Consider the following 22,261-nt stretch of genomic DNA (forward strand, 5'->3'; position numbering starts at 1 on the left):
ATAAAAAATGTATACATTGTTAACTATTTATATTTTATAGTCAGTTAAATAAGTAGCTTGGCCTCATACTTGTCTTTAATGCTTTGGTATAGTTTTGCTACTTAACAATCAAATATGCATTTAATTGTTACATTGTAGTGTCACAGAGGTACTTTAACATTTACCAAGTCCCATGTGTGTGTTTGGGAGACAGTTTAAGGGCTCTGGTGATGTACATTTTTCTGACCAAACCAGGGGTTGCTGCTGTGTTCTAATGCCTTATCTGTGCAGAATGGATGAGTGGCGGCCTTTCCACTGCTGATGTCACTTCTATTGTCTGCCCTCCTGGACCTCTCCTGCCTGCCTGGAATCCACATGACCTCACCCACTCCCTATCATTGCTGGCAGTTCTTGTTTGGACTCACATCTGGAAAGGCATACTTTGTGTCTGAGAAAAGACTATTTATTTTTTGTTTGCTCTACATTATATGGAGTCATGGACATGCCCCAAACCTTTCTATGTCAATTGCTTTCTTTTACAACAGTTAAACGATTGGCATCTCAGCTGCTAGTCATTAAACTATTTTTTTTTCTTTCTTAAACAGAGACTGAAACAGGCTTCTCCATAAATGTCTATTTTAAGTTTATTGCAAACTTGCAAAGCTCTACAATACATTTAGCTACAGCATTTGGCAAACAGGAACATCCAGTCATTGAGTAACACATCATTTTGAAACTTGTATCCTGAAGCTTGACATCATGGTAGGATTTTCTAATGAAGAAGGATTCTGCCAAGTGTGGAGCTGGAGGCCACAAAACAGCACAAAGATGACCTGAAGGGTTTCATGAGCCCTTGCATGCATACACCTTTTTATGGTTCTATCTCAGTCTTTTCTTGAAGGTTTCCATGTGGTTCTCAAGTTCATGTTTTATGTAGCTGTCCCCTCACAGCCATGCTGCTAGGTCAGTGGGTGGCTACATATTTGCTGGGTGTTAGTGTGGACTGTATGTGTTTGAGCATGGTGCATGGTGGACTGGCATCCATTTCAGGCTTCATTCCAAATATCATTTACATTCGTGTCAGAATAAGCCATCCCATATGACAGAAAAGCAGAAAAACAAACAGGAAGGAGATATTAACTAATATTTTTTTCAGTATACATTTTTTTGAATACGGCATTCAAGTAAACATACCCCTCTTTCCATTATTTTCACAGCTTTCATTCTTCAATATCAGTGCATGCGCAATAAAACAAGAGATAAGAATGAAACCTGCCTGGCAGCAGAGTACAGGAAGACAAAGAAGAGGACGTGAGATGGACTGAGTGAGTTAAAGGTCCTCTGTCTCCGGCAGTGGAGAGACCTCCGACAGTCTGGCCACGACTCGTGTCATGGCTCTGTTTTCTGCCACAAGCCGCTCATTCACCTGCCGTAAGGTTATGATCTGACTTAACTGTGGGAGGGTCTGCAGGGGTCAGACAGAGTGAAAGACAGGAAGGGAGAGAAAGACAATCAGACAGACAGACATAGACAGAAAATGAGACTGGACATCACATTCAGTTTTTTCTCAATTGCTACTGACCAGTGACCTCTGCTCATCATACCATAGCCTGTTTTAACAGCATGGCAATAAAACACCCAGCAGGGCCAAACCTAAAAGGAAATGCTTTTTGGGCCTGGCAGAAGTGGCACAACACTGCCATGCCTTATTTTTTCATAGACCTCTCACCAATACATTTATTCTTCCCCTTCCCCTTTGGTCAATCGAAACCTGGTATTTTAAAGGATGAGGGCACAGAAAGTGTGTGTTCTGGTTTTCAATAGCACAGACTGAGAGAGGGCTATTGTGTGTCTGCGACCAGGGCTATTGGTACCCAGCAGGACAACAGCTTTAATGGGTTTATGGTTCAGAGGTACAATATCTCCAGGAGTCACAAGGAGGCAGTGTTGCTGGATGGCCATGACAGTTTAAAGGTGAGCCCTAACCCCAGATGAAATTTCAGAAAAATGCCCAGCATCCCTTGACTTGTAGGAACATTACAACTTGAAGGACAAATACCCTTAATGCCTTAAATAGTATGCACCTACACCAGGGGTGTCCAACTCCAATCCTGGAGAGCTGCAGGTTTTCATTTTAAATATTTTCTTAATCAGTCTTAATCTGCTAATTAACTTCATTTAATTGATTTTCTATTGAAGACTCAGACCCTTTAATTCAGGTCTAAGCAATGTTGGTCCTGGAAAGCCAAAGTGGCTGCAGGCTTTTGTTTCAACCCAATTGCTTCATGAGAAGTCATTTATTGCTGATAAAACACATATTTCTCAAGCAACATTTTTCTGCTTCATTTTAGTTGTCTTACTTTTTAAAATTTTGAACACCTAATTGCTTATTTTAGTTTTAAACAACTGCATTTACTATTTATAATTGCTCCTTAATTACCAATAAAGTGTAAATGGCAAAGGAAAAAGCAGTTCTCCATCTACCTTGTCTCATTTTACATCCGTGTGTATTCATTGCGCACTATTTGTTTTAATAAAATACTGAGAAAGAAACTGAAGAGAAAAAAGTGAAGGATTGAGAGTTACCTTTCCATTTTAGGCTTCAAATCATTTGGATGATATCATTAGAAAGAAAGAAAAATCTACGATTTAAGAATGACTTGATATTGTAGAGATAAAACACTAACAAGTCATGATATTAAATAAGATCTTTTATGGATAAGGATTGTTTTCTAATTAAGGAACTGGGTTGGAACAAAAAACTGCAGCTACTGCACTCCTCCAGGACTGACATTTGAGCTAACATATCGTTATGCATGTGGGCTTCATGAGCGTCTGCTAACAATTTCCATTCATGTTCCCTGAACAGAGGAAATCTCTCTAGAAGATGACTGACATCACGTCCAGCAGCATGAATTAGCAGTAAACCTGAGGAACTCAGCAAACCCTGTGCATCCTGTGTTGTTTAACTAAAGCTGATGTCACATTACACAACTTTTTGTCAGAGGGATGTCAAACTTAACAACTGCAGTTGCTGAGCCTGCTGCCAAAGGATGTCGGATTCCAAAACCAGAAATTGCAGAATATGTCAAAGTAGAGACTGTGTGATGACTTTTCAGCCCAGTTTCACATTTCCACAGTATCACGAGCTGGGCCCTTTTTGTGATAACAAATAAAGTGCTGACTGATAAGAATAGCTTCACAGGTATGGCAAGTCCAGAAACAATCACAGCCATTTTTTCCATTCTGTTGTGGTATGCAAAATGCGTAAAATCATACAGCAAGTCTCTCTCCTATTTGTCAGGTCCAAAACACCTGTGTTCCTTATTCCTCATGGCTGTAATATAGTCATTGCACTTCTGTGTGACGGTCATTGCTGGTCAGTTGTCACATGTACACAAGCCTGCCCCAACGACAACTGTTTGATTTTGTTGAGGTTAGTTACAGACTGGTTAGACTGAATCACTGGGTATATCCGAGTGTATGACTGGTGGTTACGGCAGCGGTTCTCTAACTGTGGGGCGCGTCCCCATAGGGGGGCGCAAAGTAACAAAAAAGGGGGTGCGAATGTTGCCATATGTGGTGTAATTTAGCTATTCGTAGGAAATTTTAAACTTGTAGCAGTGTATCGGCATAAAAACTATAGGAATACATTTTATTAGGGTTTCAAAAAAACGTTAGGGGGGCACGATCAAAACTGTTATGAAAATTCGGGTCACAAATACTTAAAGGTTGAGAAATGCTGGGTTACGGAGTGTGTCATGACTTCTCCCAACTTGCAAATGAAGTCTGCAACCGAAAATCACTTGGAAGATCTTGTAATGTGACTTTGTCTTAAGGTACTGCATGTTATATTCGCTTTACCTAAGAACACCAACACTACAATCAAACATCTTTTCATGTTCATTGCACCCTTTTTGTTCCTCACTTACCATTAATACCGGAGCATAAATTTTGCCCTTGCTTGCTTACTCATTGTTGTTCTACAGAATTTCTTTTCTCAAGAATTAGTTTAATGGGGTATGAAACCTGATATGTATCTGATATGAGAAATAAGTTCTGGAGCATGACCCTGCACTTCTGCTGGGGTTTGAAAATAGATAAGCCATGAAGAGAACAAGTGAAATCTTGGCCAATTAAGTTGTCCCCTACTGTTTTGCACCAAGAGATGGATATCGTTTTCCATTTTTAGTGGAGAACATCAGTGAGGACTGCTCTGGTATTCCAAGTCATTGGTGCAAATCTCTAAAATACCAAAACACTCTGACTGTAGGATACTCAACTCCTCCCACTCCAACCCTAAAGTTCCATTAAATTCTTATGACAATAATTTTATTTATACACAGCCTATACAAGGGAGAATGCATCTAGGTGCAAAAAGATTTGTTGAAAACAGCAAACAGACAGTAACATCTGGTCAGATTAATTACATAACCACTCAGAAGGCCCTGTTAATCAATGAGTGCAATCTGGAAGGTAGAACAGAGTAGAGGGAGGTCACTAGACGAGGCTGTCCTATCACGATAGTGTAGTCCAGACCTAGGCAGGTGTAAATGATGCAAGGAGTTCTGGTGTTCAACTGGAGGTCTAATGAAGAAATCATGGCCACCCTAAAATCATTTTTGCAGCAAACTGTTTCTTCAAATATTCCTCTGAATTTGCATAAAGGAGTGAGCAGAAACTAAGGGAAGAAGCTTTTTTGTAAATTAAATGTTAGTAATCAAGGGAGGACAGAGGTTGAGAAGAACTTGGTAAGTCTTTTCTGGATTGAAATCTTAGCTATCCTGTAAATTAATAATTTTTACAATAGCTCTGTTACATAGCTGGATGTATGCGTGGTGTGTTTGTGTGTGAATGTAAAAAGACATTTCAGTCCAAAAGTAGCAGTTGGTGGCATGGGCTCTGTAGCCTGCATACTGCATAAACTGATACTGATGGGTGAGTAATGACACAAGTACAGAAGATAAGGAAAAACACAATAGAACAGAAGAAACAGAACAAGTGAAGATCACACCAGCTGCAGGTGGGACACTCCAGTGGCAAACATCAAGCAATGTGTCTGCACAGCTGGTGGAATATGTGCGGCAGCATTTGCTAGAGCCACTCACCAGTTGCTTTCTGTTGTTTTTTCCCCCAATAAACTAGTGGTGAATAGACCTAGGCCTCTGCTGGTTTTCCTGAGGAATCATAACACCAAAAGACAAATCACTGGATGAGACACAATTCAATAGGTGACTGTCACTTTGTCCTTGAATGCTACTCTGGATGGCAGCTACTTGAACAGGCCCCAGGACCTTTGAGTCGAGAGATGCTCCATGTTTACTTATCTCCTTTAAAGACTTGCAGGGGGTTTTTAGTGGAATTAATTAAAGCAGAAGTAGCAGAATGATGTAGATCTGCTCTTCAAAGGTAACCACAAACATGCATGACCTCCTCTGGCTTTATCAAGGATGTCTGCTATGCACCTGAACTGTCAATGTGGACTTCAGATTGCATTTGCTAACACCAGTTTTTGATTCATTTTCACTTGGCAAGAGATAGACAGCCAAAGAGCATGTGACATCCAGTCATTTTTTTAAGCTGAAATTATTTTTTCATATTTTATTTACTGAAGCATTATTTCTAAATGAATAAGTTTGATGCTTCTTCTCCCTTTGGGAAAGTACATGTTTTTTGTAATTTAGAAATTATGTTCATTTAATACTGCCATGTTTCTGGAGCAACTAAGGCATGATACGACTGTGAAAAATAAATTCAACATCAAAAATGCCAGAAAGTAATCCTTATTTTAATTTATTTTGCTCACTGGCCCTCACCCACAAGGTGTCCCAACTGGCTAGTCTGATGGCAGGTTAAGCAGGCCGGATCCTCCTCTGAAAGACCTGTCATGATGGGCTGAGCTGTGCTTTCTTTCACAATACCTGCATCATCACTAATGCAGAGTAGAAGCTTTTAAGCTCCTTACCTTTAATTCTTCTTCCATGTCAGAAACTTTCCTCTCCAAAGCACGCTTCTCCTGTTGGAATAAAGAGCAAAATAAGTGGTCAAGGAGACACACAATAATATTTCTAACTGAATAACATCATGGTAGCTTCTTACCACTAAGATGACTTTCTAAAGAAAAGCTATCTTGATAGATTTTAACCAAAACACAATGTAATGTTGTTGTGGACCACTGACATACCACAATGGATTAAAACAAAAATATATAGAGCATCTTAAACCCATAAATAATGAAAATCTGAAGATAAAATAGTTATATATAAAGAAAATGTGCAAAAGTACATACAAGTATAGTGCACCATTTCATTCTTTCCCAGTTATCTTTACCTTAACCTGTATTTGGAACATGTCTACAGCCAACCCACCTAGATGCAAGGAGAATCCACGGACATAAACTGGACTTGTGTCTCTTAGAGCAGAGTCTGTAATGGCTGCTGTCAGCCCTTCCTATATAAAATTATTACTTCACTAGACAAAGAGCCCGTTTCGACAACGTAAGATGAAACGGGCATGAGTGCAATAGTAGTAAGTATAAGCACCACAAACCTGATATAGGTGTATTGAATGAATGCGTAATTAGGCCTGGAGCTGTAGTCGAAATCGCCTTTCAGGCCTCTAGAGCTTTAATCGAAGTCGCCTTTCTCTTTGAATATTTGCGGCTGTAAATTCGCCGCCTACCGCAATGTTGGTCGAAGTCGCCTTTCTCTTTGAATTTTCGCTGCCGTAAATCCGCCACCTGCTGGGATGTCGGTCTCGTAAGGTTTTTCGGGCAGCTGCGCAGAAGGCGACTGCGCATTCGCTTCGGACAGACGTGAGTGAGTGAGTGAGTGAGTGAGTGAGTGAGTGAGTGAGTGAGTGAGTGAGTGAGTGAGTGAGTGAGTGAGTGAGTAGACTGGCGAATTATATATTAGATTATTTCACAGGAAGGTTTTGGATGACTTTGTTATGTGGTGCAGGAAGAATTACCTGCAACTAAACACTAGCAAAACAAAAGAGCTGGTGATGGACTTCTGACATGCCAAAGAGCCTCTGCATCCAGTCGCCATTGAGTACCTGGGGGTTCACATAAACAACAAACTGGACTGGTCTGACAACACAGTGGCACTGTGATTAGCAAAACAGATATGGACTCAAATCTTTTCAAAAAAGATTGACACTTTTCTCGTAATGACTGTTGTTTTCCATCCAAACCTGTCCCATTGTGTTCTCACCAGTCCTTTGGGCTACATGTTTCTATATGCAGAATACTGGCTGCGTGCAAACTAACAGATCTGGGGCCTCATGTATAAATGGTGCATATGCACGAAAATGTTGCATACACCCATTTCCACATTCACTTCGACATGTGTAAAAACTAAGCTTGACGTAAAGCCACGCACTATACATATGCATTTTTCTGCTCAGTTTTGCTTACGGGCGGCACCCAACATCAAAGCAGTGCTACAGTTTATGTGTGGTCTCCCTTTCTTTTTTAAATTCACACAGACTTTATGAAATACTACAAAACTAATTGCTTATCGTTTACAAATTGCTTTATCGTTTACAAATTTTAAGCACTTGATTGTAATCATTTTGTAACAATATAATGGTGCATAGAATGGCCAAACTATTACAAATACCATAGCTTCTTTAGCATTGCTACTCTTAGTTCACCATTAAGAGTATTTTAACCCTTTTATGTATGGTATCACAGCTGCACAGGATGTGTCAAGAGTTCAGAGGATTCCAGCTTACAACTGAGATACAGCTTCCAGCCCTGCAGGACATTTATAGCACACGCTGCCTCAGGAAAGTCACCTTCTTCTGCATGGATTCCACTTACCCATACCATAGTCTACTTGAACTTCTCCCATCCGGAAAACATTTCAGAGTTTTTCCTGCATGGATCTCGATGTTCACAAACAGTTTCATTCCAATAGCTATAAACCCACTCAATCAGTCCATCAAGTGCTCCTGGTAAAACTGCTTGTACTTATAATTACAATTACCTCACTGTAAACTTGCACTGCAACTGTAATATTGCACAACCTGTGCCACTTTATTAAACCATTTGCACTTTCTGCACTGTATGTACATGTATACTGTACTTATGCTTTCATGTTGTATATTTTTCATTGTTTTTTATAGTACTATTATTATTATTTATGATTTTATAGCAAAGTTCATGGAGGAGTTGCATATTGAATCTCATTGTACCATACAATGACAATAAAGGAATGTAATTCAGTTTAATAGAAGAGAGTGCATATATACAAATTATGATGACTGGCTTCTAAGTTGATTCAGATCTCCAAGAACTATCCTCTTGGAGCTGTGTATTATTAGAATACTAGATTGTATACTTGAAATCATTTTTATTATGAAATACATTAAGGCATGTATAGCACATTTTACAGATAAATTGTTAACTTTATTTAAATAATATATACTGTTAACCTTGTTAAGGGGTTATGCTGTCACCTAGTGGCAGACACTATATAAACAGACGATGAGTTCTGTTGGCAGTCACTTTCTATATGTAGTCTGAATAAAGCAGTCTGAGTTGACTTGTGGAAACCAATTCCATGTAGTATATATGCACAAACAGACCTCAGGTCTCCACCACTGGAAGCCTGAGGTGGGGGAGAGGAGAATCTATCAAATTGCGCAGCTCTAACTTTGTACAGTACTAATGCAATTAGTAAGTAAAATCAGCCACACTATGAAATTCTACCAAATACACCACAATTCATTCTTAATACTGTGAACATATAGTTTCACAGACATGTTGCATTTTTTTCTCTTTTGTGCAAAATCATTAAGAATAACATAAAAGCAGTCAGCACCCACAAAGGTGAAACTGGTTTGGTTTTGGTGAAATTGGTTGATGGTTTTGGGGGCTTGGTAAAACATTGACACTGAAGTTCCAAATAAACACACATGTATAAGAAAATGTGTAAGCCATCAGGTGTCCAGTTTAGGAAAAAGAAGAAAGAAGAAGAGGAGAAATGTGCAAAACATGAAAGCATGCAGCTATGTCATCTATTTATCAGTATAAAATTACGGTTGTAATGAAAGAGACTAGTGTAACACTTATGTTTGTTAGCCTACATTGTTATGTCACTTGCTAAGCTATTACACTTAGGGCGACAATATGCTGTTTTCTGTCTGACTAGCTTACATAACATTAAATATAATTTCACACAGTTTCATAATGATAAAGTGGGCGGCCAGTAGCAAAATGATTACAGCCTAACTAGCACTGAGGTGGCATCATAAAGGTTTTCTGTGAATGTATCTACTCAAACCAGAGATCAGTAATTTCCAGATGTCTATATTATGTTGATATTTTGTCTGTTTTATTATATTCTGAGTCTTTTAGGGAGTCTTATGATAGAATTAGCCATGGAGGTTGTATGGTTCATTTGGTTCCTATTTGGAAAGTTTGATAAATTGTGCATAATGACATGTACATTTAATAATAAAACAAATGCAGATTTCTTATGATGATGTAATTGATGACTTTGCATCAAGGAAGGCAAGAAAGGACAAGAGTTTGTATGCCAGGTGTGCGGTTTAGTTTGTATGATTCTTGTGTGTGCAATAGTGTAACAGTAATGGTCTCTTCTTTATAAGTGTGTTATTGTAACAGGCTAGAATTCAGTGTTTTAAAGAAAATGACATTTCTGTGTGTTTGCTTAGTGTAATGGGCTGTAAACCGGAGTTATAAAGAAAAGGCAAAATTTCTGGAAAATTCTGCTACAGGTTATTGTTGATGGCTATCTACAGGAAATAAATATTTACCTGTCTTGCAAAAGAGTCACCTGCTTCGAAAAGTTAGACTGCTTTGATTAGCATCTCATCTACACACAATGTGGTGATACAGAATTGCCTGCTTCCTTGGAAAATGAACAAGTTCTGGGCACATTGGTTTCTGATCAGGTACTTTTTGATAGCTGACCACAATACAATTGTTGAACCAAAGTAAATGTTCTTCAGAGGAAACTAGCATGCACCATTGTTTAACTGATCGCCATGTTGATCTATGCAGAGATGGAAGCATTTATATATTTCTGGGTAAATGAGAATAAGGGAAAACAGAGAAGTATGATCTGAGACAAGTGACTGCTGCCTGCTTCTTTTATGCTTTTTCACCATATCGCTGTGCTTACACCCTGTAGCAACAGTGGCTTGTACCTGGCCCAGGTTCCCCTAGGCCTAAGGCGGGTAACATCAAATTTATGAAATGTAGTTTTATTTTATACTAGGGGGTTACCCCCTGCTCACTTCGCTCGCCAACCCCCCGGCCTGTGCTAAAAGCCAGTCACTTCACGTCTCTGCCACTCGTGGTGTGAAGAGGGGGGCTGAACACACCACAAGGAGATGTGGTCACTCCTCCGAAACTCCCTCTTAAATGGTGACACAATGGGAAACAAATACAGTTTTTTTTTACCTCATCTTTGCTCAATCAGCTGCTGGCTTGCTGCTGCTGCCATGTCGCATGACCTGCATCTCGCATAGCGCTTCAAACATTTAAAAGCCTGTACAGCAGCTCTCTTTGTCATCTACTCTTTGTCTTTTATTTCTGGGCCCAGGCGTGGTTAAATCTCCTCTAACGGGATGTGAGTTCTTGATATTTTTTAGTTTATAATTTAAAAATGTAATAAGAATCTGAAAATCTAACAACATCACATTAAAGTTCTATAAAATCTGAAAAGAATTATACCAACCATGTATACAGTATGTAGGTTTTAAAATAAGCCTGATGTAAAGCATGAAAATAAACGTGACATAAAAACATCACATAAAATCATTGAACAAAATCATTTCACTTTTAGGCTTAGGATTTTATATATATAGAATAGATATATTTTTGTATTTATATAAATTTAATGTTTTAAATGTTATGATTATTTATTTGTGTTTTTCCAGAAGTCACAATAACAATTACAGTTAATGCAGAATGGTGTTTTTTTATTGATACACAGTTTTTGTTTTTCTGAGGTCGAAGTGGGGGTTTACCCAGGGCACTATTCATGCTAGAACCACCATTGGTTAAATAGTGAAAATGCTAAATATGGAGATATCAAATCAGGATTCCCTTGTAAATGCCCTTTTCCACAGTGGGGGCACCCACCTATTCTTCTGCAGAGGGAGCCCACAGATTTTACACTACATCAGTGGTTGTGGTGTTCCAAGGACCACTAAAATAAATTAAATTTACTGACTCTTTCTTATATATATTTCATCGAGTTTAGGGGTGCAAAGATTAGTACTGTAGAGAACTTTTACCTTCTTTTCTGATTCCAGCACAGTTGTTTTTTCTGAAGTCCGGTCCTGCTTCTGAAACACAGAAACACATGAGGCAGAGGCTTCATTAGTCTGAAAAATGTCAGCCTTGAGTGAATGGCTGGTATAGTTGGTGGTCTACTACTAAACATATTCAATTAAAACTGGGTATTATACTTCTATCATTGGAGATCCTGTGACATTCTTCGAAATATACCAGAGTAGAACGAAAAGAAGACTCTTTTGCAGAACTTGAAAAAGTCTGGAGATCCTACCTATGGCTACATTGTTGCTAGATAGTATAGTTCAGTACTGAGCAATGTTGCTCCTGGGGGGCTGCAGTGGCTGCAGGTTTTTTTCCATCCCAATTACTAAATGAGAAGACAAGTACTGCTGATGAAGCACTTATTGCTCAAGTTACATTTTTCTGCTTCATTTTAATTGTCTCACTAGTGTAATAGATTTTGAACTCTTCATTGCTCATGTTACTCTTAAACAGGTGCATTCACTGTTTTTGATAGCAGTAAGATACAAATGTCTGACAAATGTACCAGCAGTTCCCTATCTAGCTTGTTTCCTTTTTCACATGTGCATATTCATTGTGCACTATCTGGTTTAATAAAATACTGAAGAATACTGAAACTGAAGAAAAAAAGATTAAGGATTAAGAATTACTCATCTGTTTTGGGCTTCAAATTACTTGAATGATATGTGTAGAACGGACAAAATGCACGAATGACCTGACCTGACCTGGCAGAGTTAAAACACTAACAGTTTTACTAAAAGTTACTAAAAGTTACTAAAGTTACTAACTAAAAATTGTCATATTAAATAAAGTCTTTTATTGACAAAGATTGTTTTCTAAATAAGCAATGTAGTTTGAACAAAAACCTGCAGATACTGTGACCCTCCAGGATTGACATTGATACTACTGTAGATATTGAGAGAAGGTTAGCAAAGTAATGTAGTAAAAAGAAACATTTCTTGATTAAAGGTAAGGTTTGAAGCATATTTATTAAAAGGATAGAAAACATTACATGGTAAAATATGTAAAAGTCTAACTAGCAAGAACTGAAAAAATGCCTATATCCCAGATTAGGCATGTTAATACTTGCCATGGCCGTGAAAACTACAAAAGACAACCTTTAACCTAAAACATTATGCCAGGGGTCAATTATGTGTTTTACACAGAAAAATGTAAACCTTTTAGAATAGATATCCTGCAGGCCAATTTCCTTACTGAATAATGGTGTTAAGATTCATGTTAAATCCCTAGTAAGACGTTTGGGAAGATTTGTCCCTATATAATCTGGCAAGAGGAAACAAGGTTTGTTAAAGGCAGACAATTACAATCAAATCTGAAGAACATATCCCATCAGAAACAGGCCATTATGAGGTTCTACTATCTTTGGGTACAAAAAATTAATTTTCATAGAGTTAAAACGGATAATTTATTCTCTACATTACACACATTTGGATTTGGATCAAATACATGTGAGTAGAGGAAATTGTTATACTTCAGCCTAGAACTTTCAATTTGTGACACTAATATAAGTTCTGATTATTTCATGTTTTTTCACTGTCCTTGTCACTAGTTTTGTTTGTCATTTCCATTAAAACCCTTGTCCATTTGTGAAAGCAAACAGAGCTTCAGGGAGTTACAATCGAAAGTCTTGAATCTCCATGCATTTCATATGGCACGGTACTTTACTCCTCTTGATCACTCTCAAATGTACTAATTGCGTTAAAACGAATCTTATAGTTCAGTCTGTATACAAAATTACTCACTTCAGTGATCAGCCTTGCACATCAATTAAAATTTTCTTAACTCTCTTCAACTTTCTTCCAACATCACACAACTTGGGAATTATAACCACACTATGATTTAAAGACCTACAGCATTCAAAATTAATTTTAGGAACCTGATGGAAAGTGGACTGGATTGGGTTTCATCTTACATTAGCCAAGATATTTAATGTTGTTAGCATGAAAATCCTTCCAAAATCTTGATATTGTTTTCAAAGTACAGTAATCCCTCACTTATCGCGGGAGATAGGTTCCAAGGCCGACCGCGATAACTGAATTTCCGCGAAGTAGGGACAACATATTTATTTAATTATATAACATGTATTTGGACGTTTTTAAACCCTCCCTGTATTGTTTACAGCCCACCCTTTACTCTATTAATAACAGGGACAACTGCTAAGCAATATGAAATCAGTAGATAAGTTTACACTTACTGCATAGCGAAGTACACGTAGCTATATATGACGTGATGATGGTGATGAATATGCTGCGCAGTAAAAATGATGACGATGAAGGTGATAATCCCCTGAATGCAGTAGCAAGAGCACGTTAATGCTGAATGAGTGAGATGAGACTTCCTGGTTAATGCAGCACTCCGTCGCTGAGCCAATCAGCAGCACACAGGAACTTAACTGCGTGCTCTGATTGGGTAGCTTCTCAGCCATCCGCCAATAGCATCTCTTGTATGAAATCAACTGGGCAAACCAACTGAGGAAGCAAATACCAGAAGTAAAAAGACCCATTGTCTGCAGAAACCCGCGAAGAAGCGAAAAATCCGCGTTATATATTTAGATATGCTTACATATAAAATCCGCGAAGTCGTGAATCCGCGAAAAGTGAACCGTGAAGTAGTGAGGGATTACTGTATCCCTATGTACAATAATAAGTTTTGTGAAAAGTTGACACAACTATAACTTTACTTTAATCGGGCACAATAAAGATTTTAAAATGGATTCTGCACAGCCTATTTTGCAACTCTACTATAACTCCAAATCAGAAAAAGTTGGGATGGCATGGATAATGCAAATAAAAAAAATTAAGCACAGTGATTCTTAAATTTAATTTGACTTTTATTTCATTGCAGACAGTGTGAACCCAAGATATTTCATGTTTTGTCTGGTTAACTTCATTTCATTTGTTAATATACTGTACATCCATTCCTGCATTTCAGTCCTGCAACACATTCCAAAAAAAGTGGGGATGGGGGCAAATTAGGGCCAGTAATGAGGTAAAAAAATTAAATAATGATGTGATTTCAAACAGGTGATGTCAACAGGTGATTGTAATCTTTATTTGGTATAAAAGCAGTATCCATGAAAGACTGAGTCTTTGAGGAGTAAAGTAGGGCAGAGGATCTCCAGTTTGTCAACAAGTGCATGAGAAAATTATTGAAATGTTTTAAAACAATGTTCCTCAAAGAAAGATTGGAAGGGATTTGCAAATTTCTCCCTCTACAGTACATAATACAGGGTGTCCCACTCGGGAGTACAACTTTAAAAATGCGAATTACTTGCAAACGCGTGAACGTAAAGGTGAGCTGTAAGAACTGAACATACCTGTATTTAGTGGAAAACAAGTCCACATTACAAAGGTGCTGAAAATTACCTCCCCCAACGTTCGCGCACAAGGAAACGCGATGCTCCATATTTGAGAATGTCCTCTGCAACATGTCACTGTTAATGGAAACAATTTCACGCTCGATGTTTGCTTCCAGTTGTTCGATGGTCCTGGGTTTGCTTGCATAAACCTTGCCCTTTAAATATCCCCATAGAAAAAATCTGGGGGAGTTAAATCGGGCGATCGAGGTGGCCACAAACCTTTCGAGATCACCCTGTCTCCAAAAAACAATCGGATCTCTTCCATACTGACATGAGAGGTATGTCACGTTGCCCCGTCCTGTTGCCCCGTAGCGGCGCCCGCTATAGTGCCCGCCTCTTTATGACACAGAATCAATTCTTCATTAAATAAGGAATGTTTTGAACCTTATTGCATGATGATACATGCACGCGCTGCAGAGTAATTCGCATTTTTAAAGTTGTACTCCCGAGTGGGACACCCTATATCACTAAACAATTCAAGGAATTTGGAGGAATTACAGTGTGTAAAGGACAAGGATGCAAACCTAAGGTGAATACCCGAGATCTCTAATCTCTCAGATAGCACGTCGTCAAGAACTGTCACTCATCAATACCTGATATAACCATATGGGTAAGGGATTACTTTGCCAAACCTTTGTCAAGCACTACAACATGGAGTTACATTCACAAATGCCACTTAAAACTCTACTGTACAAAAAAGAAGCCTTATCTTAACCATGTCCAGAAGGGGTGTTGACTTCTCAGGGCTCAGAGTCATCTTGGACGGACCATCACATGGTGGAAATGTGTATTGTGGTCAGATAAATCAGTATTCCAGATCTTTATTGGAAAAAATAAATAATGCTGTGTGCTCCAGACCAAAGACAAAAAGGACCATCCTGACTGTTATCAGCAACAATTCCAAAAGCTAGGATATGTCATGGTGTGGGGTTGTGTCAGTGTCCTTAGCAAAGGTGATTTATACTTCTGTGATGGCAGCATTAATGCAGAAAAGTACATTGAGATTTTAGAGCAACATACACTTGCCTTCAAGATGACATCTTTTCCAGGGGCATCCATGTATTTTTCAACAAGACAATGCAAAACCACATTCTGTATACATGGTTGTGGAAGAAGAGTGTATGGTACTGGACTGGCCTGCCTGTAGTCCTGACCTGTCCCCAATAGAGAATCTGTAGAGAATTTTTAAACAAAAATGTGACAATAATGAATCACCCCCCCACGACTTAAGATGTGTTTACGGGGAGAATGGGACAAGCTAACATCTGAAATGCTTCATCGCTTGGTATCTTCAGTGCCAAAACATCTTTTAAGTGTTGTGAGAAGGAATGGTGACATTACAAAGTGGTAAATGCTTTATCGTCCTTTTTTTGGAATGTGTTGCAGGCCTGAAATGTAGGAATGGATGTATATTAAGAAATGAAATGAAGTTGACCAGACAAAACATGAAATATCTTGGGTTCATACTGTTTGCAATGAAATAAAAGTCAAAGTAAATTTAAGAATTACTGAGTTTTTTTTTTTGCATTTTTCATATTGTCCCATCTTTTTCTTATTTGGGGTTGTACTTAGTTCCAGAGCTATATAATTTAGACCATGGGATAGAAAAGAAATTAAATTGAAGGTATACAAGTTTGATTAATCACAGGGAGGTGCTCCTACTTCAGTTCCTCCTTGGATCCCTTGCTTTGTGTAGTAATGGCCTCTAATTATCATCAGCTATTCACAAGTGCAGTGGTTTATTACTTATTGTGGATATGAAGATACCTTAAGACTCGTTAGTTACTATTAGCTGTGTTCTTACAAGACGATATCATATATTAGCTCCATCCTTTAACCTTAAAATCTATAACACATGGAAGGCACTTGGTATGGGACCTCAGCCTACTTAGTAATATGATCTTTATTATTTTCATTTCTGGTAGGAGTTAATACCAAAAAAAAGGTAAAAAATATTTATTTATTAACATGTGCATTTAACCAATTGCCATTAAAAAAATGCTAGCAATCAATTTTGAAACTAGAATGGCACTGACTGCATTGCAGATCTACACAGCTCATTTGTACATGTAGTGACATTTCAGTCCAGCAGAGGTCACTGTACAACAACCTTCCTTGGGTCTCTGCTCACGAAAGACGCACACTTCTTATGTTTATGTTTAATGTTGTTAATTTTATATGTGTACATTTAAAAGCAGGCACAGGGGTGCAGCAGGTAGCATTTCTGCTTCACACCAGCTGGCTTGTCTACTACATGACATAAGTATGTTTTTTCATGTTTGAACAGAATTGTTCTGTGGACCCTGATCTAAAGGGACACTGACAGGTTGTTTGGTGCCTTCACTTTAGTGTGAGGTTAGAGTGAATTTGGATGCATGCATGGCGAAAGTGCACTGCATTGGACTGCTATACAGTCCAGTGTTTGACGAAAATCTGTGACATCAAACATTTGAATGCATTTTATATTGCCAAATTTCCTCCCCGGTCCAAAGTTCTATCTATCTATCTATCTATCTATCTATCTATCTATCTATCTATCTATCTATCTATCTATCTATCTATCTATCTATCTATCTATCTATCTATCTATCTATCTATCTATAATAATAATAATCTATTTCTACATGTAAAATATATAGCAGGAAAGTAAAGTGGCATACTAGCTGAACTATAAAGGATGAGGTATTAAATTTACAACCACATTTTAGAAATCACTTTATCTGTCATTTATCATAATGTACATTTGCTGTATGTACAGCATAGAGTGACATGTTGTGAGTAAAGTACTTGATATAAAAGAAGTCTGAAAAAGAACTGGCAAGCTGAATCAACATTTAGAAATATCTCAAAATGAATTGCAGGTATTCAAAATTATATTTATTTCAAAATATCTTAAATGCAATTTAGGATATCTCATATCTAAAATAAGTTCCTTTGCATTTAATGAGCTATCAGGTATATTAATTCAGTATTCATTTTGGGATCTCTGAAATGCAATTCAAGATGTCTCCAGATACTTTCTTGTAAAGTTGCCTGTTTTCAATAGGACCTCCCTAAAAAGAGCAGGAAGTTATTTGAGATGTCTTTAAATGCATTATTGATATCTCAACATTTTCTAAAGGTTATTTTAGGATCTTTGGAAATGTATACCAGATACTTTAAAAATGTATCTCAGGTATCTTCATACTGACTTTTAGATATTTAAAGTACATTTTTAGATATTGTTACACATGTGCACCTGGCAATTACCTTCTTGGCTCTGTCAAGGAATGAGAGGGGGTGCTGTTGCTAACACCTCTTCATGTTGTGTCATCCAAGGCACTGAGTGTGCTCTCACAGTTATGATGAAGGTGTCAGAGGCAATGTGAGGTTAAATTATAGGCAGTTATGCTTGTGAAAATATGAATTGCAAAACAAGCATTTGACATAGACAATGTGTCACATTGTCAAAAGGAGGTTAAAAGACTGCTGTTAAGAAAACTGATAAAGAAGTGCCATAGGAGATGCAGATTTCAGTACTAAAAACACTCCAATCAGAAAATGTGCCTACAGACACTAATAGGAGCACATCATCCACCTTCTGACTACATGCCTAAATGAATAACTAAAGTAAGCTAACATTACTGTCAAATTGGAAATGCAAGCATGCCAGCACAAAATAGTCACAGCGTATTAGAATGTAGCATTCACAGACCACAAGGTTTTTCTAATTAAATATGTCAGCAAGATATCGTAACAGATAGAAGCACTTCTCAAACACGTAGAGCCAAGTAGCTGTCTCATTTGTCATAAAGCACATTGCAATGTACAAATTAATCATTAAGCTTCATTTACCCTGTGCTGCTGAGCTCCTGAGTTAATAACAGCATTTTTAGCTTTTTATATTCTCTCAGTGGCAAGTGTTTAGTTCAGTTCCTTTTGCTTTCTCCAAGAACCTCAGCAGTTTAAAGGTGATATACTGGAGGAACGGGGGGACATGTGTTTTAGGAAGAAGCACTGTGAGTGAAGCCTTTCCAGCACTGGATTTCTCCACTCTTCACTACAAAGTTTTTAATGAGTTGTCGCCAGTTGCATGTTCTCATTTGAGAATCACATCTGGCACCACAAGACCAGTTAAAGTGTGACGTATGTTGTCACTGTCACAATGGCTTAAAATGACAGTCTTGGGAATTTCTGGGTTATCACAACAGTGAATTTAGTGTGTGTGTGTGTGTGTGTGTGTGTTTTGTTTTTTGGTTTCTGGTTTAGGACTTTTTTGCCATAAACTTTGACAACTATTTAGTTTTTTTTTTTTTTTGCAAAAGAGCAATTTGAATTCACGGTTACAAAAATAGCTTATTATTGACTCAAATTTGTTCTTCTGATCCCTATCACAACCCATCTGATTTTCAGATATCTACAATTAAGTTCAAGATATATCAAATCGACAGGATTCTATTAAAAAAATAAACTTTTACAGTAAGTGATTTGGAGATATCTTAAATTGCATTTGGGATATCTCAAAAATGTATCACAGATACCTTAACATGTAAAGGAAATTATTTGGAGATGTCTGCAAAGGAGTTTCAGATAGCTTCAAAGGTGAACTACGTTTTAAAATATGTGACATTTATTTTGAGATATCTCTAAATGTTAATTTGGCTCGCCATTCTTAATGGCTGCCTCATGTCTTGTACTTGAAGCTGTTGGGATGAGCTCAGCTTCTTCCAATCTTCAAACCTTGAAGTGGGTAACAGAAGTTCAGAAAATGCTTTTGTTTTCCACTGGTTTCTGTTGTGTTTGCTTCCCGGGTCCTCCCTGCGTGGAGTTTGCATGTTCTCCCCGTGTCTGCGTGGGTTTCCCCCGGGCGCTCCGGTTTCCTCCCACAGTCCAAACACATGCAGGTTAGGTGGATTGGCGATTCTAAATTGGCCCTAGTGTGTGCTTGGTATGTGGGTGTGTTTGTGTGTGTCCTGCGGTGGGTTGGCACCCTGCCCGGGATTGTTTCCTGCCTTGTGCCCTGTGTTGGCTGGGATTGCCTCCAGCAGACCCCCGTGACCCTGTGTTTGGATTCAGCGGGTTGGAAAATGGATGGATGGTTTCTGTTGTTTCTGAAATAACAACAGAGATGTCACTCTGGAATTGTCACTAACTTCTGCTTGTTTTAAAGTTGGTTTGCTTTTAAATTCATAAAAGAAGAACAGTATGCAACAAGGCACATATTTATTAATGGTTGTGATGGACGGCCGGCCACTCAACCTGGCCAGGATGCCCAAAGAGTGGAAGGATGGGGGAAGGCAGCTACTCTGGGACACTGCCTCCCCCAAGATGCTAGATGACGAATTCCCTGCAGCATAGCGGTGCCCCGGATTCCTGCAGGGCACCATGGGATCTGGAGTTCGGCTTCACAGCCCTGCTGGGTACCATGGGTGCCACTAGGAGACGCTACAGGAGGACCTGGGGACTTCTGCTTTCTACATAGCCAGGAGTTCTATCGAGTCATGGGGACGGAAACCCAGAAGTACGTCCGGGCTGATGGAAAACTTGATTTCTCCATCTGTCCTAGAAGTGCTGGCAAGTCAGGTGGGCTGAAGAACAGAAGCACTTCTGGGCATATATAAAGTACTTCTGAACACCCAGCAAGCGAGCCAGAGTTGAGTGGGGGTCGACAAAGCTTGCTAGGAGGAGTGGAGAAAAATTTGATTGCATAGTGTGGCTGTGGTGCTTGGGGAACACTGTACAAAAAGAAGAAAAGAATTAAACAACTTCCTGGTGCTTTTAACCTGTGTCCTCTGTCCTCTAGTGTCCACATGGTCTAAAATAATTTGCTTACCTTAGAAATTTAAATGATATCTGATTTTTCTTTTTTAAACCCATAGCTTTTAGCACATCATTTAATGGATAACAGAAGAAAGATTTTTTTTTTTATTTTCTCAAAGAAAGGATTTGGCTTGCTTTGTGTACATTCTCCAGTTTATGAAGTCACAGGTTCTTATTAAAGCTGAATAACTGAATGTAAACAGCTTCAGAAAACACAATTTTAATGTCTTTACAAGAGCAGAAACCAAAGGAGATCAAGTGCTGAGCTTTGGATGAGAGCCTTACCTGACTGGCTCTGTCCAGCTGGCCCCTAATTTTGGACAGCTCCTGCTTGTTCTCCTGCAACTTGTTCTTCAGTTTCTCATTTTCAGACAAGGCATCTTCATAGAGCTGTGTTGGTTCAAGCAGAATATCGCAAAATGAATGAACTAACCTCTTAGTGAGTACTAAGATCCCATTCATACCCAGCAGACACTCAGCTGCTCCTACTGTTCTTTATTTAATATACAGTAAACCATGCCTAGCAGATTTCTGTTGCTTTGCTGTATAAGGACTGAATGTGTCTCTACAAGCAAGATATTAATTTTATACTATGGGGTTATGACAGTGGGGAACATCACCATTCTTACATGACTGCTGTTTAAGGCTAGATTTTCTCACAAGACATGTTAAGGAATGTTATGCTAGCCATGCATGCTTATGTAAAAACAAAAATACATAACAAGCTTTGAACAGAAATAAAGCTAATGCTTAACCAAAGCAAACATCACAGCTAGAGTTCAACCTTCTTGTAATCCTTGGAGCTGCTGCTGTCTTCGTCACCTTTCCCCAGGGAGGCGAGCCGATTTTCACGACGGGTGTAAGAGCTAACACGGCTCAGCAGGCGGTCAGTGGAGCTGTCATCTCCAGCACTGGAAGCGGAGTCTAACCTGTGAGGTGGGTAGAAGGAATCAGGTGAAAAACTCATTCATCCATACATGCAGCTTTTGATTGTGCAAATTATAGTTGGATTCAGAGAGAAATGTGACCTTAACACCTCAAAGGAAAGGCACAATTTGAGAACATGTCCTGTAGTGTAATATCCTGTCTTCGTTTGGCCAGTCTCAGCGAAACATGATTTAAAATGAGGCATTTGGCATATTTCACATTTCAACATATGCATGACTCCCATATAGATTTCTGCTTTCCCTAAGCTCGACTCCCACAGTGACCAGCAGCATTCATTTGAATGTCCATTTGGTGGTCTTGGATTCTGGTATGCCTACTGTTTTGAGACTAGACCTTAAAGAAAAATTCATCTTAAGGCATACATTTGAATACGAGAGCCACTGTCTGTTTTACAGAACACATTACAAGATGGATGTGATTTCAAAGGGAATTTCATGTATTTTTGTATGAGGTGAGGCTCCAGGTGGTCCTGGATCCACCCAAACTGAAACTTGGCTCACCTAAACATGCAGGATTTATTTTGAGCTTTTGGTGAAGTTGTATGAATTTATGCATCATATTTTATATGTTAGAGTGCCCACTAAACAAAATTAATTAATTCCGTGCTCTCTGGCTTTGCTCAGCTTGAGAGCTCTTTTCCTTACATCCTGTCTCTCACTGGCTGCAGTCTCACAGTTAGCCATGTCTGTTAGCAACCGCTAGTGTGACATTAGCCTACTCACAACGTACATCTGTTGCCATTAATTTTGTACCCTAAAGGCTGCTTATTGAAGATGATTAAAGCTTAGTATTTTGGACACAATTGTCCTGTTTTTATAAAGTTTTTCTAAGACCTATGGAAATGATTATTGCATATTTAT

General features: G+C 38.5%; 1 protein-coding gene across 8 annotated transcripts in view; it reads right to left on the minus strand.

The window, feature by feature from the left end:
- The window catches only part of LOC114648141 (protein phosphatase 1 regulatory subunit 12B), a 143,675-nt gene that overhangs the window by 12,411 nt on the left and 109,003 nt on the right, over positions 1-22,261 (minus strand). For 3 of the 8 annotated variants that reach the window (XR_007934586.1, XR_007934585.1, XR_007934587.1), the window contains 5 exons: positions 21,238-21,382; positions 20,739-20,843; positions 11,254-11,304; positions 5,945-5,995; positions 1,256-1,444 (listed from right to left, as the gene is read on the minus strand). Coding sequence is in view for 5 of the 8 variants with exons in the window: in XM_051925472.1 (XP_051781432.1) it covers positions 5,121-5,156; positions 5,945-5,995; positions 11,254-11,304; positions 20,739-20,843; positions 21,238-21,382 (388 nt within the window). In the remaining 3 variants the exon portion in view is untranslated. Of the gene's footprint in view, positions 1-228; positions 428-1,255; positions 1,445-5,087; positions 5,157-5,944; positions 5,996-11,253; positions 11,305-20,738; positions 20,844-21,237; positions 21,383-22,261 lie in introns of those variants that run through there. The other 5 variants (XM_028796990.2, XM_028796991.2, XM_051925472.1 and 2 more) reach the window with 4 other exon arrangements.

This window comes from Erpetoichthys calabaricus, chromosome 3, assembly GCF_900747795.2.
Source record: "Erpetoichthys calabaricus chromosome 3, fErpCal1.3, whole genome shotgun sequence".
NCBI lineage: Eukaryota > Metazoa > Chordata > Cladistia > Polypteriformes > Polypteridae > Erpetoichthys > Erpetoichthys calabaricus.